At 43.5% G+C, this 19254-nt stretch overlaps 1 protein-coding gene across 1 annotated transcript; it reads left to right on the top strand.

Moving 5' to 3' along the window:
- Positions 1–433: 433 nt before the first annotated feature.
- Positions 434–19252, top strand: LOC311147622 (outer dynein arm-docking complex subunit 1-like). Its single transcript, XM_084184356.1, has 17 exons — positions 434–3713; positions 5546–5625; positions 5774–5873; positions 6994–7206; positions 7311–7569; positions 7863–7988; positions 8086–8199; positions 8301–8368; positions 8535–8722; positions 10370–10510; positions 15598–15680; positions 16041–16094; positions 16588–16756; positions 17111–17274; positions 17555–17658; positions 18116–18203; positions 18468–19252. The coding sequence occupies exons 1-17, from the start codon at positions 3688–3690 to the stop codon at positions 18567–18569; spliced, it is 2079 nt and encodes a 692-aa protein (XP_084040482.1). The 5' UTR covers positions 434–3687; the 3' UTR covers positions 18570–19252.
- Positions 19253–19254: the final 2 nt, after the last annotated feature.

Consider the following 19254-nt stretch of genomic DNA (forward strand, 5'->3'; position numbering starts at 1 on the left):
AGGTTGAACAACTCTGACACCCAGTGGCAGTCACTGAAACTGCAAAAAATGCAAGGTGGTCTAAGCCTTCATATACACTGAGTGTACAAAACATTAAGAACACCTGCTCTTTCCACGACAGACTGACCAGGTCAATCTAGGTGAAAGTTATGATCCCTTATTGATGTCACTTGTTAAATCAACTTCATTCAGTGTAGATGAAGGGGAGAAGACAGGTTAAATAATTATTTTTAAGCCTTGAGACATAGATTGTGTGTGTGTGCCATTCAGAGGGTGAATGAATGGGCAAGACAAAAGATTGAAGTGCCTTTGAACGGGGTAAGTTAGTAGGTGCCAGGCGCACCAGTTTGTGTCAAGAACTGCAACGCCGCTGGGTTTTTCACGCTCAACAGTTCCCCGTGTGTATCAAGAATGATCCACCAACCAAAGGACATCCACCTAACTCGAACTGTGGGAAGTGTTTCAATATGCTTTGCGTTGTAGTCATGACAGACAAAGATATATAGTTAAGCAAACTTTACTAGGCATGTTGTCAACCCGCACATTCATGCAGTAAGTCCCAACTGGTTTCCGTTTCCTGTGTAACATCAATATGAGTAACATCAATATTGCTACATGTTCTCTTTTTTTTTTTTTTTTTTACAACAAAGCCATACTCCACCTAACTTTGGCTTGTATCCATGTCTGCAATAAACTGGAATGTGAACTGAATGTTTGTTTACTATCTCTGACTGTCCATTAATTCTTATTATTTTTACCTTCCCACAAAGTCTTTCAGGTGTATAGGTCTTCGGATGGCCATACCAGACCTTGTGTGGGGAGTGTTGATTACATCAGGAGGTGCTTGACCTGAGATGTTTGGATCTACTTGTTGAGGTGCAGCGTCCACCTCTAGGTTGTGTTCAGCATCCTGCTGGGTGTCAGCTGGTGCTCTGTTTACTGGCTCTGTGCCAGGCTCCTCAACAGTGGGGAAATCCTCCTCTATTTCTCTGCTCTTCCTCAGGTGTCGCCTGTTCCTCCTGAAGACTTGTCCCTGTTCTGTCTTCACCTCATAGGACGTTTGCTCCACTGGTCTGACTACTGTGGCCCTCTGCCACCAGTGTTTCTGTCCTGTGAGTGGCTGAACTCTCACCCTGTCATCTCGTTGCAGCTCTGTGAGATCCTTAGCAGAGGTGTCGTAGTACTTTGCCTGTTTCTGCTGTCTTTCGTTGAACTTCTCCAGCTGACAGTTTGCCATCCCTGATCTCAGAAGATTTTCACTCATTATAAGTAGTGTCTTTGTACGTCTTCCCATGAGCACCATTGCAGGGCTGCTGTTCCTTGTGACGGGGTATTTCTGTGATCCAGCATGGCCATGTATGGGTCAGCACCTGCTCTCTTTGTTTTCACTGCCGATTCCACTTTCCCATTACTTTGCGGGTATCCTGGAGACTATGTTTTGTCCACTTTCAATATGGTCCACTTTCAACCCCTCTGATGTTAGCAGGTGGCCAATGTAGGGCACTTCCTTCAGCCTAAGCGGCAGCTTCTCCGGATTCAGCTAGATATTGAGCTTCCTGCATCTGTCCAGGAGCATTTTGAAGTTTTTGTCGTGGTCTAGAGTCGCCGCTTCATCGTTGTCTCCCTCTCCCACAATCAGGATGTCATCTGCAATGATTTTGACTCCTGGAAGACCTTCCATTGCCTGGTTCAACTTCCTCTGAAAGATCTCTAGGGCTGGACTGATTCCCATTGGCATGCGCAGCTACCTGTACGTCCCATGGGAGTAGAGAACGTGGTGAGATTCCTCCTCCAGTTCCACATGCCAAAATCAATTTTTTACATCACAAACAGAGAACACGCGTGCTCTGTTCAGATCTGGCAGCACGTCTTCAATAGTGGGAAGTGGGTAATGGCTCCTCTTGAGTGCCTTGTTGAGAGGTTTCGGATCAATGCACACTCTTAGTTTTCCAGATGGTTTCTTCACTACGATCAGGCTGCTAATCCAATCTGTGCTTTTATCATCCTTCTTTGCTCTAGACCACTGAGCTCCTCTTTGAGTGGTTTATATAGTGCTACTGGCACTCTTCTCTTTGGCAGCTGGACAGGCTCCACCCGCTCATCCACTTCCAGCTTCAGTTTGCCGGGTAAGCATCCATCTCCCTGGAATACATCAGAGTACTCTTGTTTAATTTGCTCTTTAGTCCAGGATCCTGTTGTTTACTCGATGGCCAGGATGTTGTGATGCTGCACAGTAATCAACTCCATTGCCTGGATAGCCTTACTGCCTAGAATGGGCCTGTGCACATTCTTGTTGACTACGATGAACTCAACTCGGTAGATTTTCTTATTGCGTGGATTGGTCACTTTAAGTGTGCACTTCCCCAGTTGCGTCAGAGTACTCTTGTTATACATCACCAATACCTGACTGCAGGGCTCTAGGTGACTGGCTTTTATGAGGTTTGCAGGGATAACATTACAACTAGCACCACAATCTAGCTGAAATCTGACTGACTTTTTGTTGACCAGTATGGTTGCAAAGAGAGCTGCATTGTGGTCTGTGGTTTTCTCCTGCACCATGTTGATGCTCTCTGACTTTGGCCCTAGTGTGATGCAGAGAACATCCTCACCGCTCTCTGAGTCAGATAACACATTTTCCATTGCCAGGACTCTGTTTCTCTTGCTGGTCCCTGCACTTTTGTAAACCGTAGAGAAGTGATTGTTTTTTCCACAGGATTTAAATTTTTGTCCATATGCAGGGTATTTTTCATTTTTTCTCTCATGTGTCCGTCCACAGTATCTGCATTGTATAATGCTCTGTCCCTCTGTAGCGTCTCCTCTCCCTCTCTGTCTATCTTTCTGTGTGACTGCATGCACTGCTACAGGGCCCTGCACATTTATGACTAGCTCTCTGTCTGGACAGTTCTGCAGCTCTGCCAATCTGTATGCATTTCGCATTTCTCTAAACTGAGATCAGTCTCTCTGAGTAAGCGCTCTCTTAAGTGTGGGTCACATGTGCCACACACAATCCTGTCCCTGATAAGAGTCAGTGATTACTCCAAAGTTGCAGGTGGCCACTAGTCCTCAATTCAGTGAGATATTTGTCTAAACTCTCATCTTGGCCCTGACTTCCCATGAAAAAAGTATATCTCTCAATTGTTTCATTTTTCTTGGGATCACAAAATGCATCCAGTGTTGCAATTACTTCCTCAACAGAGAGATTGTCTTTTGTCCTGCCCACACATAGTCTCACAAAGCTCTGCCTTTTCCCCAATGAGATAATACAGTAGCTTCACTTTGTAATCCTCAGGTTTTTCTCTCATTGTAAGAGCCATGTACAAATTGAATTCCCCTTTCCATCTTTTCCAGGTCAGTACTAAATTACAATCATCAAAGTCTATTTTCCCCGGAGGTTTCAGTGCATTTTCCATTGCGATATATTCGTAGAATGGAACGTTAGCTACTCACGAATCTGCTTGTATCCAATAGCCAGCTTGCTATTGGATACGATAGCTAGCTAACGTTAACGTTCGGCGCGATGGCTAGCCTTTAAACTCGGCACTTTTTCAAACTGCCGCCTGGGATGTATTCTTCCTTTACATCGATGAGATCCAGGTTATTTTGAGTACCGCTGGCACCATGTTTCAATATGCTTTGCGTTGTAGTCACGACAGACAAATATATATAGTTAAGCAAACTTTACTAGGCATGTTGTCAACCCGCACATTCATACAGTAAGTCCCAACTGGTTTCCGTTTCCTGTGTAACATCAATATGAGTAACATCAATATTGCTACAGGAAGCATTGGCGTCAACATCCCTGTGGAACACTTTAGACACGTTGTAGATTCCATGCCCCCCAACGACATGAGGCTGTTCTGAGGGCAAAAGGGGGTGCAACTCAATATTGGTCTTTTCAACTCAATATTAGGATGGTGTTCTTAATGTTTTGTACACTCAGTGTATACATACTGTCATTGGTCTATGCCCCATTGTTTGTTTGTCAATGTCATGGCTGCATACATTATTTACAAACTCACATCTAAACCACCTAAAACGAACGATACAAATCTATAATGTTAATGTAACTTATCAGTATTGTAACTAGCCAGCTAGCTACATATTTTGTCACTAGCTATTTTGTTTCGTGTGTCGCGTGCTCACTGCTCAAGTAGCCAGCGTCGTCAACGGTTACAATCGGTAATTGACTGCATAGAAAGCCAGCTAGCCAGTCATAGGCAAATGTGTTGCATGTTGTTTACGCAAATATCATCAGATAGCCAAGTACAAACTACAAGGCTAGTAGAGGTTGTCAAAAAGGAAGCTTCAAGATCCTGATAACAGTAAGAAAGTGATATAGTCACATTTTTGTTAGCCAACGTTAATGTAAGTTGACCAGTGTTAGCTGCAGCCAACCAGCCAGGCAGTTTGCAAATAGTTGTCATTATGGCCGATAGTAGTGGTCATTGGCCAAAGGCTGTTCCTTCATATTTCTTCTGATCTAGCTAAATATATATATATTTTGTATCTAAATGCATATCAGGTAAGCATATCGCAATTAGTGATGTTAGGCATAGCTAATTTTATCAGGGGTCCACCCTATGTTCCTTCAGCCTTATGTTCCCTCAGCCTTATGTTCCCTCACCCCTATGTTCCCTCAACCTATGTTCCCTCAGCCCTATGTTCCCTCATCCCTATGTTCCCTCAGTACCCACTGAACCAATTTCAATCAAAATTGGCACAAACGCTTAATTGTCCAAATAATTTGTATTGTAATCAAATTTGGCCTTGTTTGGGGATGGAGATCATTAGAATAATTCCCAGTGTGCTTTGCAGATGTTCATTTTCACGTAACATTTTGTTCATTTAGCAGACGCTTTTATCACACCATAGTGCCATCACACTTCTGACACCAATGCAGTACATTTGGGGTGATAGGGTGGCACAAATTGGTGAGCCGCTATAAAAATGGTATAGAAAAGTATTACAAAATACATTGCATTGTAGTTCAGGCCAGTGAAATATAAATGACAAAATATTCAAAAGTAATTGAAATACGTATTTCTGTTCCATCATGCAACAGTGGATCAACTCACCAAAAGACATATGTACATCAAGGGTGTAAAAAATATAAGCTATGTCAAATATTTGGTATCACTCACTTTTTTCCGTCGCCCCCCGCCCCCTCGACCCCTGGTTTAGAACATAAGGCTGAGGAAACATAGGGCTGAGGTAACATAGGGCCCAAGGAACAAAGGGCTGAGAGAACATAGGGCTGAGGGAACATAGGGCTGAGGGAACATAGGGCTGAGGGAACATAGGGCCCAGGGAACAAAGGGCTGAGGAAACATAGGGCTGAGGGAACATAGGGCTGAGGGAACATAGGGCTGAGGAAACATAGGGCCCAGGGAACAAAGGGCTGAGGAAACATAGGGCCCAGGGAACAAAGGGCTGAGGGAACATAGGGCCCAGGGAACAAAGGGCTGAGGGAACATAGGGCTGAGGGAACATAGACATGGTCCCCTTTATCATATCACATGATGTAATCTGAATTTCTCTCCTCCAGAACAATCACCACCATGCGTCGCAGAAGATCAGCTTGTAGTGTCAATTCTGACAGCAGTGATATCGATATTGATCTCTTAGGTATGCGTTTTCACAGTTCACCTACCTACAAGCATTCAATAGCATATGTTGCATGACTAAGACATGTCCTTTTACCTGATACCCTACCCATTTCTATCCCATAACACATTAGGATACACTTACCAGTTTTCAATGTTGTGTGTTGCAGCTGAGACAGAGTTGAGCAAACTCCAGAGACAGTTTCGCATCATGGAAGGAGACAGGCAGGTGTACAACGTAGAATCACAGGATCTCATTCGCAGACAGCTGTGAGGATCTTTTCCTCTTAAAGACTGAAAACAGTGAAGATCACTCATTAAGATTCAGTGTACCTCTCAAGTTGTCTTTTGCTATGTTTACCTGGACATTCAAACTATACTGTATGCCCATGACAACTTAGTGTGGGACCCGTGTACTCCGTTCTGCCTCCTCTGGTCACTTGGCTCCCCCCCCCCCCCCCCCCCAGCTCCCGCTCAACCCAGTCAAAGCTCTTGTCTGTCCTGGCACCCCTATGGTGGAACGAGCTTCCCGCTGATGTTAGGACAGCGGAGTCCCTGCCCATCTCCCGAAAACGTCTGAGAACCTACCTCTTCAAAGAGTATCTTAAAGTCCTACTCCAGTCTCCTTTTCACCAGATTTACTTAACAAAAGGCTCTTAATAGGTGGTCCAGGTATCCTCATGAAATTAGGATTTTTGTTTTGTTCTCTATTGCTCCTCTATTGTTCCCACAAGCAAGAGGGGGAGGCCGATGACATCAGAGAGCACCATAAGACCAACTCCTTGAAGTTTGCAGTTGTGTCTAAAAAAACATTATTTGCTCAAAACATACTATTTTACCCTTAGGTGTGTGTACATTACTGTATTTATACGTGGGATATTGTTTTTCAAAAGGAAAAGTTCAAAAATAGCTGGAGTGCGTCTTTACATACCCCCCCAATTTGTTTGAAATAAATTAAACCCTTGCTTTTCGTGAAGTAACACTCGCACTTGACTTTTTTCCTATTAGCACTGACTTTGCTGATGGCTACTTTGAGGAAAAATGTACTTACTATGACTGAGATATGTGGTTTTCTCACCTAGCTATCTTAAGATGAACGCACTAACTGTAAGTCACTCTGGATAAGAGCGTCTGCTAAATGACTAAAATGTAAATGTAAAATGTAATAAAAATGAGTTTAGTTGGAGCAACGTGGCCAGCCCAGCCACTGCCAACTGAACTGGCCTAATTGCTAACAAAAGGTTTTTAAAACAGTATGATTAAGTGTAGTACAGTGTACCGCCATATCAGTGCTAACTCTGCCTCTAGTAAGAGCACTGAGTCCAGTATGACACAAGCACATGGCTTCTTCCTCTGACACTGAAACGGTGCATGTCTGTTACCCAACCAGGAGGGAGATCCAAAGGCTCCATGGTGAACGCGAGGAACTTCTCCGTAGCCTGCGTGTCTCAGAGAGTCCATTCCGACGCTGGGATGACGCAGACGCCACGCAAAATCTGAGCAGCATGCTGGTGTACCGCGACAGGGTGGAGGAGCAACTCGACTCTGAACAAGGGAAAATGACTTATCTGAGACAGGAGGTGTTTGTATTGATGATTGGTTTGTTACAAACATCATAGATGTGAATTGTCCAGATAATCAGGAATTCATGATAGTTTAACCTCATCTTACCCATGCTAGAAACTGACTTTACCCCCAAACCTGCAGGTGTAGCAGATGGGAATCTGTGAAACTCATTCCTCAGCCTGAAGTGTCGCCCCTTGCGCTGTTGAAGAAGGCTTTTTTCAATAGCACGATGGGTTGGAACTCTTCAGGAGGGCGGTCACGTGTTTGGGAGGTTGTGAGTTTGAGAGCTGAATCAGAGGGGAAGCAGTATTCACTAAGCAAGAAGCGTGACATCCTTTACAATGGTGCTGTGACCTGGATCTGCAGCTGCACTCAGCTCAACCGCTGGGGTTGCTGTGGAGTGAGTTTGGGGGGTGAATGTAGCAGATGGGGACCTGTGAAACTCATTCCTCAGCCTGAAGTGTCGCCCCTACCGCTGTTGAATAAGGCCTTTTTCAATAGCGCAGAGTTCCTAAATTTGAGTCTCGGTATAAGCTGAATCAGGCGGAAGCGCTAAGCAAACAGCATGAAGTCCTTTACACAGGCCTATATCTTTTTCTAATGTATTTTATTTTAATCACCTCCGATTGACAATGTTTTATTCTTGCTCAAATACCTAGTGATTTATTTGCTTATCTGCTTCTTCTGTGGTAGATTTTGACTTGGGAGAGTAAGCTGGCTGGCCAGAGGAGAGGAGGGAGCACCACATGCCTCAGTCAGAAGTCGGAGGCCAACCAGACACAGAAGGACAGCCTCATCCTGGAGAACAAACTGGACAGGGTTAGCAGTAGCCTGAGTGCCCGTGTGTTTCTGCTCTCTTGCCAACTCCTTATGGAATTGTCATGGTGTTGACATGCCACCCATGTCTTTGCACCAGGGTCGTGTTCGCTTCAACAAGCTGTTGGCCAAGAACGGGCAGCTGAGAGAGGAGCTGAAGATCCTGCACGTGGAGAGGAAGCAGGTCCTCCCCCTCTACTGCAGGATGGAGAGGGTAGAGCTCACAGCACCATATAAATCAAATTACTAGAATGGGTAATGAATTGGGATGCACCCAATTCACTGAGCACTGTTGTATTCCTGTCTGTCCTTCAGGAGCTGCAGGAGATTCGCAAGGACATCCGAGACATGATGGCTCAGTCCACTGCTGCCTTTGAGGCCAGGTAATACATACAGCTTTTTTGTGTTGATGTGTTTTTGAGTAGAAAAAGGTTATTTGGTCTGCATTGTAGAAAACAGACTAAAACAGGGAGGGACTACCTGAACGTATTCTTTTTTTTTCATGCAAATGTTTTGTGATGGTGTGCCCTAATGAATATGACCCTCCAGAGTGGAGGCTCGGTGCAAACAGATGCTGCTGAAGGAGAAAAAGGTGAAGGACTTGACCCAGTATGGCACGGAGGTGAGCGAGCTGCAGCGGGTCATCTCCCACGACCACCGCCTCAAGATCTTCATGAGCATCAAGGGCAATGAGCGCAGCAGCCAGGAGGAGGGCCAGGACCTGAGCTGCAGACAGGGTCATAGATGAGATACTTATTATAGGCCTTGTTATAAGACATTATAAAGGCTTATACATGCTGATGACAAGTGACAGAGCATTAAATCTGTATGCTTTAATTCACACAATGACAAATGACTAAATCAAATACGCAGCACCATGGCTTTTCAGCAGCCCAATTATTTTATCAAAATATATTTTATATTTGAGATTCTTAAAATAGCCACCCTTTGCCTTGATGACAGCTTTGCACACTCTTGGCATTCTCTCAACCAGCTTCATGAGATAGTCACCTGGAATGCATTTCAATTAACAGGTGTGCCTTCTTAAAAGTTAATTTGTGAAATGTATTTCCTTCGTAATGCGTTTGAGCCAATCAGTTGTGTTGTGACAAGGTAGGGAGGGTATACAGAAGATAGCCCTATTTGGTAAAATACCAAGTCCATATTATGTCAAGAACAGCTCAAATAAGCAAAGAGAAACAACAGTCCATCATTACTTGAAGACATGAACGTCAGTCAATATGGAATGTTTCAAGAACTTTGAAAGTTTCTTCAAGTGCAGTCGCAAATAACCATCAAGCGTTATTATGAAACTGGCTCTCATGAGGACAGCCACAGGAATGGAAGACCCAGAGTTACCTCTGCTGCAGATGATACGTTCATTCGAGTTTTTCATTAGAGAAATTGCAGCCCAAATAAATGCTTCACAGAGTTCAAGTAACAGACACATCTCAACATCAACTGTTCAGAGGAGACTGTGTGAATCAGGCCTTCATGGTCGAATTGCTGCAAAGAAACCACTACTAAAGGACGCCAATAAGAAGAAGAGACTTGCTTGGGCCGAGAAACACGAGCAATGGACATTAGACCGTTAGAAATGTGTCCTTTGGTCTGGAGACCAAATGTGAGATTTCTGGTTCCAACCACCGTGGCTTTGTGAGACGCGGTGTGGGTGAACGGATGATCTCTGCATGTGTATTTCCCACCTTAAAGCATGGAGGAGGAGGTGTTATGGTGTGGGGGTGCTTTGCTGGTGACACTGTCTGTGATTTATTTAGAATTCAAGGCACGCTTAACCAGCATGGCTCCCGAAGCATTCTGCAGCCATACGCCATCCCATCTGGTTTGCGCTTAGTGGGACTATCATTTGTTTTTCAACAGGACAATGACTCAACACAACTCCAGGCTGTGTAAGGGCTATTTTACCAAGAAGGAGAGTGATGGAGTGCTGCATCAGATGACCTGGCCTCCACAATCCCCCAAATTCAACCCAATTGAGATGGTTTGGGATGAGTCGGACCGCAGAGTAAAGGAAAAGCAGCCAACAAGTGCTCAGCATATGTGGGAACTCCTTCAAGACTGTTGGAAAAGCATTCCAGGTGAAGCTGGTTGAGAGAATGCCAAGAGTGTGCAAAGCTGTCATCAAGGCAAAGGGTGGCTATTTGAAGAATCTCAAATAATAAATATATTTTGATTTGTTTATCACTTTTTTGGTTCCTACATGATTCCATATGTGTTATTTCATAGTTTTGATGTCTTCACTATTATTCTACAATGTAGAAAATAGTAAAAATAGAGAAAAATCCTAGAATGAGTAGGTGTGTCCAAACCTTTGACTGGTACTGTATATCTGTCTGACTCTGACCTCTAACCTCTGTCTTTAGTGGAGGAGAGGCAGCGCAGGAGACTGGACACTCAGGGAGGGGCTTTTGGGACTCTCGATTCCCTGCAGGAGACCTTCCACAAGATCCACTGTGTCACAGGGGAGGAGGACCTGCACAAGCTAGTGGGGACCTTCATTCAGAGTGAGTCACAAAGCCATGTCACCTCAGCAAAGGGGCACCTCTTAACTTCCAAAATAATCACTTACATTAACTTTATTATGGAAATATGATAAGGAAATATGCAGGCCTCATAGATTAGGCCCTCAAGAGTATGCTCCTTAACTCTCAAACTACCAACATACACTGCTCAAAAAAATTAAGGGAACACTAAAATAACACATCCTAGATCTGAATGAATGAAATAATCTTATGAAATACTTTTTTCTTTACATAGTTGAATGTGCTGACAACAAAATCACACAAAAACTATCAATGGAAATAAAATTTATCAACCCATGGAGGTCTGGATTTGGAGTCACCCTCAAAATTAAAGTGGAAAACCACACTACAGGCTGATCCAACTTCGATGTAATGTCCTTAAAACAAGTCAAAATGAGGCTCAGTAGTGTGTGTGGCCTCCACGTGCCTGTATGACCTCCCTACAACGCCTGGGCATGCTCCTGATGAGGTGGCGGATGGTCTCCTGAGGGATCTCCTCCCAGACCTGGACTAAAGCATCCGCCAACTCCTGGACAGTCTGTGGTGCAACGTGGCGTTGGTGGATGGAGCGAGACATGATGTCCCAGATGTGCCAAATTGGATTCAGGTCTGAGGAACGGGCGGGCCAGTCCATAGCATCAATGCCTTCCTCTTGCAGGAACTGCTGACACACTCCAGCCACATGAGGTCTAGCATTGTCTTGCATTAGGAGGAACCCAGGGCCAACCGCACCAGCATATGGTCTCACAAGGGGTCTGAGGATCTCATCTCGGTACCTAATGGCAGTCAGGCTACCTCTGGCGAGCACATGGAGGGCTGTGCGGCCACCCCACACAATGACTGACCCACCGCCAAACCGGTCATGCTGGAGGATGTTGCAGGCAGCAGAACGTTCTCCACGGCGTCTCCAGACTCTGTCACGTCTGTCATGTGCTCAGTGTGAACCTGCTTTCATCTGTGAAGAGCACAGGGCGCCAGTGGCGAATTTGCCAATCTTGGTGTTCTCTGGCAAATGCCAAACGTCCTGCACAGTGTTGGGCTGTAAGCACAACCCCCACCTGTGGACGTCGGGCCCTCATACCACCCTCATGGAGTCTGTTTCTGACCGTTTGAGCAGACACATGCACATTTGTGGCCTGCTGGAGGTCATTTTGCAGGGCTCTGGCAGTGCTCCTCCTGCTCCTCCTTGCACAAAGGTGGAGGTAGCAGTCCTGCTGCTGGGTTGTTGCCCTCCTACGGCCTCCTCCACGTCTCCTGATGTACTGGCCTGTCTCCTGGTAGCGCCTCCATGCTCTGGACACTACGCTGACAGACACAGCAAACCTTCTTGCCACAGCTCGCATTGATGTGCCATCCTGGATGAGCTGCACTACCTGAGCCACTTGTGTGGGTTGTAGACTCCGTCTCATGCTACCACTAGAGTGAAAGCACCGCCAGCATTCAAAAGTGACCAAAACATCAGCCTGGAAGCATAGGAACTGAGAAGTGGTCTGTGGTCACCACCTGCAAAAACAGTCCTTTATTGGGGGTGTCTTGCTAATTGCCTATAATTTCCTCCTGTTGTCTATTCCATTTGCACAACAGCATGTGAAATTTATTGTCAATCAGTGTTGCTTCCTAAGTGGACAGTTTGATTTCACAGAAGTGTGATTGACTTGGAGTTACATTGTGTTGTTTAAGTGTTCCCTTTATTTTTTTGAGCAGTGTATTTTACATACATGGATTATTACCAAGAACATTTAAGAAGAAACTATTGGAAAAAGCAACAATCATAGCAAAATATAAACTTAATTATTTTAAAACATTATTAGACATGTAAATAATGTTATCTGAAATGAAAAATAACCAAAACAATTCATTAGCATGATATGTCAAATGTAGATATACATTTTTCCCTTAGATAATGTGCAGCTTTTTTCAAAAGTACAATCCACATTAGTACTAAAAAGCTAATTTACAACCATTTGATTGTAGTATCATTTTGTTTTTTGAATTTTAAAGTAAATATTAATGTTGTCATATTGATGTGGTACATTTTTTTTTTTTTAAATAGCCTATACTTAATGTTATTGACAAAAAGTGATTCATCCATTGATCCGGAGAGATTGCTTCGTTTTCTTTATTTACTTACCCCACAGCCAACATTAGTATTGCTGCTTGTGAGACAATGGGAGTGGTAGGGCCTACGGCAGAATGCTTCAAAAGAGCATGCCCAAAGCCTCAAATTCACTTCAAACGAAATGTTATAGCAACCAAAATACCATAACAAGTTGCAAATATAGAATATTGGAGGGTATTATAAGAATTCTGCTATTTAGTTCAAATGTTCCTAGTGGTTAAGAGTGTTGGGCTAGTAACCGAAAGGTCTCTAGTTCGAATCCCTGCAACCGAATAGCTGAAAAATCTGTCGATGTGCCCTTGAGCAAGGCACCCTAATTGCTCTTGTAAGTCGTTCTGAATAAGAGCGTCTGCCAGTGGAGGCTCCTCAGAAGAGGAAGGGGAGGACCATCCTCCTCAGTGAATTTCATACAAATAAAAATGGTAACACATTGAAAAAGTTATCATTTTTAGATGAAACTTTACTAAATATATTCACGTCACCAAATAATTGATTAAAACACACTGTTTGGCAAGGAAGGTCTACAGTAGCCTCAACAGCACTCTGTAGGGTAGCACCATGGTGTAGCCGGAGGACAGCTAGCTTCTGTCCTCCTCTTGGTACATTGACTTCAATACAAAACCTAGAAGGATCTTGGTTCTCACCTCCTTCCATAGACTTACACAGTAATTATGACAACTTCCGGACGATGTCCTCCAACCTATCAGAGCTCTTGCAGCATGAACTGACATGTTGTCCACCCAATCAAAGGATCAGAGAATGAATCTAGTACTGAAAGCATAAGCTACAGCTAGCTAGCACTGCAGTGCATAACATTTGGTGAGTAGTTGACTCAAAGAGTCACTTACTTAGCTAGCAAATGCAGCTGGCTAGTTTAGTTACTCAAACACCCGGCTCAAACAGAGGGATGCTATGTTAGTTAGCTGGCTATGACTATCCAACACAACACTGGAACTTTTCCAAGTCAATGTAAGCTTTTGGTTTTATTAATTTATTGCCACCGGGGACCGCAGGTGTAACTGTTTACTGACTATACACTATAATGTTACTGCATGATTGTAGCGGGTTTACTAACACATTAGTTCTATTAGCTATGTTGACTAGGACGTTACTTTAGCTAATATGGGGACAACGATGTAGGCTGTGTGTAGCGGTTATGACATGGTTTGGCTTGGAAAGTTTTTTTCGCCTGGTCACATACAGCTGATGTGTGTTCATTGTAGTCCACAAATGAAGGGAAAAGGTGAGAGGGAATACAACACGACTGCTATGAAAGTGAACTGTGTTTATGCGTGATCAGGGGTGTATTCATTCCGCCGATTCTGTTGAATAACTTTTCTTAAACGGACCAAATGAAACGGGGATAAAAATACCTGAATTTGTCTCGTTTGCATCTGTTGGACTAATGATTACACCCTAGATAAGCTAGATACAGGCAAGAGTGTGCAAGGCGGTATTGAATGTGTCACTGTCTGTCCATGTGTCACTGTCATCTCAAATTGTTCTCTTCACCTGTGTGCACCTACGTTGTAAACTTTAATTCATAGGCTAGGTTGTAGCAACCTCATGATGGGTATAGGTAACATTTGAGTATCATGTAGGAGCCTAAACCTATCGATGTTACATTGAGCTGGGTGAATGGAATATGAATGACAGTCAACCAACATGCTGTAATAGAAATAAGGCCATGCTCATGAAAAAAAAAATGGTCCTCCCTCATCATAAACGGCACTGACCGCCACTGGTGTCTGCTAAATGATGCTCAATGTAATACAGCACTGTGCACATTCAGAAGGTAGATGGTTTCTGTAATTAAAGTTCTACCAAGTATTCATACCACTGACAATACTTTTATGAGCTGTTTTGACTGAAACTAAGCGTATAACTAATTTAGATTTTGACACGGTCATACCTAGTTATAACCAGTATAACCATAGGCGAGTACATAAGGTGCTCCATCTTTGCATGTGATCTGTCTATCCGGTCAAGATCACTCCACCCTCTGATAAAATAAGATACAGTGGGGAGAACAAGTATTTGATACACTGCCGAAGTTTTCCTACTTACAAAGCATGTAGAGGTCTGTAATTTTTATCATAGGTACACTTCAACTGTGAGAGACGGAATCGAAAACAAAAATCCAGAAAATCACATTGTATGATTTTTAAGTAATTAATTTGCATTTTATTGCATGACATAAGTATTTGATCACCTACCAACCAGTAAGAATTCCGTCTCTCACAGACCTGTTAGTTTTTCTTTAAGAAGCCCTCCTGTTCTCCACTCATTACCTGTATTAACTGCACCTGTTTGAACTCGTTACCTGTATAAAAGACACCTGTCCACACACTCAATCAAACAGACTCCAACCTCTCCACAATGGCCAAGACCAGAGAGCTGTGTAAGGACATCAGGAATAAAATTGTAGACCCGCACAAGGCTGGGATGGGCTACAGGACAATAGGCAAGCAGCTTGGTGAGAAGGCAACAACTGTTGGCGCAGTTATTAGAAAATGGAAGAACTTCAAGATGACGGTCAATCACCCTCGGTCTGGGGCTCCATGCAAGATCTCACCTCGTGGGGCATCAATGATCATGAGGAAGGTGAGGGATCAGCCCAGAACTACACGGCAGGACCTGGTCAATGACCTGAAGAGAGCTGGGACCACAGTCTCAAAGAAAACCATTAGTAACACACTACGCCGTCATGGATTAAAATCCTGCAGCGCACGCAAGGTCCCCCTTAAAAATTACAGACCTCTACATGCTTTGTAAGTAGGAAAACCTGCAAAATTGGCAGTGTATCAAATACTTGTTCACCCCACTGTATATCCCAGTCAGTAGTTTGAGGGTTAAACAAGGTCTGTGTTGACACAAGAGGCCTATCTAAGATCTATTCTGTTATATTTGTAACTGTGATAAATACATTTTGTGTTTGTGCATCCTACAGTTGAAGAACAGAACTTTGCTTTGCTAAACTTTGTTAACGAGCAGAACAACGAAGCCGAGACCTTGAAGGACGAAATCAACCAGGTCTGTATGAAATTGAAACTACATGCATGTTTACCTTTGAAATAAGTAATTTCTTTGGATGTTGTGCTTTAATGCACACAGTAAACTGCAGGGCACCTTCCTTTCTATTTGGCCACTTTGTTAAATGTAGCCAACTAACTGGAGGAGTGTGTGCGTGTGTGTATTATTGTGGTCCTCTGGTAGAGCACGGCGCTTGTAACGCCAAGGTAGTGGGTTCGATCCCCGGGACCACCCATACACAAAAAAATATAAAAAAATAATGTATGCACGCATGACTGTAAGTCGCTTTGGATAAAAGCGTCTGCTAAATGGTATATTATTTATTAATTGTATTATATTGTGCTTTCATGTGTCCATTAGGTGCCTCTTCTACCTTTGTGTTCAACCTGGTCTCAGAGCATTTCATATTATTCTGTATGTAAATCCGAGGATTCCATTTAGTATGATATGTTAAGTTTCGTATGGTATGTATTAATTTGTGGATGTCCATCACCCATTTCGTATGATATGTTAAAAATTACAATTCATACAATATGTTACGAATTAGCAAAACTAATGAAATGTTACGAATTCTAGCTAGGTGCTAACGTTAGCTAGCTGGCTAACGTTAGCTAGGCTAGAGGTTAGGGTTAAATTTAGAAGTTAGGTTAAACGGTTAAGGTTAGCTAAAAGGGTTAAAGTTAGGGTTAGCTAATTAGCTAAAATGCAAAAGTTGTCCGTGATGAGATTGTCCGTGATGTGCCTACCCATCCACCCCTACCAACCACCCTACTTTCGTTTTTGACTTAAGTAACCATCTGTCTTATGTAACCATACCAAACGTAACATATACTACTAATTTGAGTGTCCCGGATTTACATTTACTATGTTATGTCTAGTCTATGAGACCAGGCTGTGTGTGCCACAGATCCGCTGTGAGATGGAGGTGTTCTCCAGAGAGGAGCGCAGGCAGCATGAGGAGCACAGGGCCATGCTGCGGGGGGTCAATGTGCAGCAGCATGCCACAGAGCAGCAGGTGGGGGCCTACCAGCAGCTCATCACCTCAGTGGGGAAGATCCTCAACCAGCTCAAGACAGGTATGGATGGGAAAGAATGGTTTGTTTTGTTCCAGCCCAGAACTAGCTACATCTTACGACTATGACTTCCCTTCCTGTGGAGGCCTTAATAAGCTACTTACTATTACTTCTAGTACTAATACTACTGTAACTACTACAACTATTACTACTAACTATTTTCTTCAAATTCAACTGAATCAAGAGTGTGTTAGTTGAATCAGGTGTGTTAGTGCTGGGCTGTAACAAAATGTGCACCTCCTGGGGGTCTCGTCTCTCAATGCAGTGAAGAGACTCACAGGGTGCCAGTCTCCTTCTGCTTCTTTAGACAACCAGATTGAGAAGCCTAATTTCTTCCTGTGTGTTTCCGTGCACCAGGAATAGACAGTGTGTGCCACAACATAGACTGTGACCTGTCAGTGATCGAGGACAAGTTAGGCTCCTCGACCGGGATCCGGGACATTACCATCATGACTTACCTGGGATTGGTGGAGCGCAGGACCAATGAGCTGCTGACTTTGCAGTCTTTCCTCAGCTCCAAGGTAATTTCAATGTCACAAGGTCATAAAAATGCATTCATCCCTCCTTCATTGCTTCTCTGGAGTAAAAACGGATCCGAAATGACTGGATTGATGAAAGCTATTGTAATGTAGTGGAACCCTACTACTACTATCTAACTGCTTTTAACTATCAAATTGTGTCAGATCAGGGATAGGCTATATCAGTGGAGGGAGGGTGGAAGTATAGATTTTAGAAGTGAACAGAGCCTCAGTGAAGTGTTGACCTTCATCCATTTTATTTTGTTCTCTGTCTCCGCTCCAGGACCTTGATAAAGATTACAATCCTAGAATGGTTGCCAGACACGTCCTCGGACAAAGTCCACCACTGGTTAGGCAAAACAAAATGGTTGAGCCTCCCATTTCTGGGTATGTGTGTGTGTTTGTGTTCAATATAGAAGCTGCTACATCTAATGCCGGAAAGGGATGACAATGAACAGTCAATGGGACAGCGGCAAGTTTGTTTGCAATCCTGTAACAATAACCTATGTAATAAAATACATGGGGTTCTGTTTCTGAAATATACCCGACGATGCAGTTATATCCACTTTGCAGCTCATGTTTTCTTTTTAACCTGTGCTGCAGCGTAGGGAAACTTTTTAACCAACTGTATTTACAACCTTGCCGGAGGACAAACTAGTTTGCTATTCTAGGACAAACTAGTGTGCTATTTTAAGAGCCTAGTTTGCTATTTTAGTAGTAGGAACCTACATTTTCAGTTTTCTGACATTCATAAGGAAATAGTAAGTGAAAGCAATACTTGGAAGTGTGGTAACCATAACTTATAGTTTTACTCTATGGTGGTAACGTAAGACTACTATTTTAGGGATGCCAATGACCCAGAGGAGTCCCTGCTAACAGACAAGGTGAAGCCCCTCTCCAAGGACGAGCTGCTCCCGCTGGTAATGACGAGGGTGAGGCCTTCCCTTCACTCAACGTGGACCACCACAGCCATATAGCCAGGGATGGCCAACCTGGCTCTAGTTTAACCCTCAATCGGTAGCAAAATAGTGTCCACAATAGATGTTTAAAGTATAGAAATATCATCCATACCTGATCATTTTTATTGTAATACTATGGGGGCTCTGAGTTTGGTGCCATTATGGATTGATGGCATTCTGAATTGCCTACAGCACACATAACAAAATACTGTTTCGTTGGGTTGTTTTCTGCCACAGATGCAGAGGAAGGCGAAGATCGTCCAACCAGAGGTCCGAAAATCAGCCTCCAAACTCAGCGTTGTGGCCAGCAGAATCCGCCGCGGCTCCCTGGGACTCTGAACTCATCATCCTTTTATGAATTTTGATTGGGACACACAAACTGCAATAGTTTATTGACCTCATCCCTGGTAGTGTGACTTTATCCCTGGTAGTGTGACCTCATCCTTGGTAGTGTGACCTCATCCCTGGTAGCTGCAGACTGGGGGACAGCAGGAGGCCCACTCCTGTGGAAAGCAGCATCACAGCCCAGCTTTCATCAGCCATTCATAATCTCTTACTTTTATTAAATTTACATTTTAGTCATTTAGCAGATGCTCTTATCCAGAGCGACTTACAGTTAGTGAGTGCATACATTTTCATACTGGCCCCCCGTGGGAAACGAACCCACAACCCTGGCGGTGCAAGCGCCATGCTCTACCAACTGAGCTACAGGGGACATATCATTTTATAATGCTCCATTAGTTGCAAAATTGAGTTTAAATTAATTGAAGTATTCATTATTTGTTAATCAAATAAAATATTCTGTGGTGTAAGCGTTTAAAGTAAATAAATAAATAATTGTAATCAGAATAAATGCGTCAGCCTCTCCACTAATGGCAAAGGTTCATAAAGACGTCTTTTTCGGTTTTCCAGATTGGCAGCGTCTTGGAGCAAAAATGTGTATCATGTATACTGTGTTAATGACGATACAAAAGAAGAGTAATGTAGAGCAAAGTACAATACGGCAAATGCCACATTTTTGGTA

Source organism: Coregonus lavaretus, assembly GCF_964263955.1.
Source record: "Coregonus lavaretus genome assembly, chromosome: 20".
Taxonomy (NCBI): domain Eukaryota; kingdom Metazoa; phylum Chordata; class Actinopteri; order Salmoniformes; family Salmonidae; genus Coregonus; species Coregonus lavaretus.

Excerpts from the sequence above, each read along its gene's own strand:
- LOC311147622 (XM_084184356.1), top strand. The coding sequence starts at position 3,688 with ATGTTGTCAACCCGCACATTCATACA. Across the intron at positions 5,626-5,773 it reads TATCGATATTGATCTCTTAG|CTGAGACAGAGTTGAGCAAA; the intron begins GTATGCGTTTTC and ends TGTGTGTTGCAG. Across the intron at positions 16,095-16,587 it reads AGAGCATTTCATATTATTCT|ATCCGCTGTGAGATGGAGGT; the intron begins GTATGTAAATCC and ends TGTGTGCCACAG.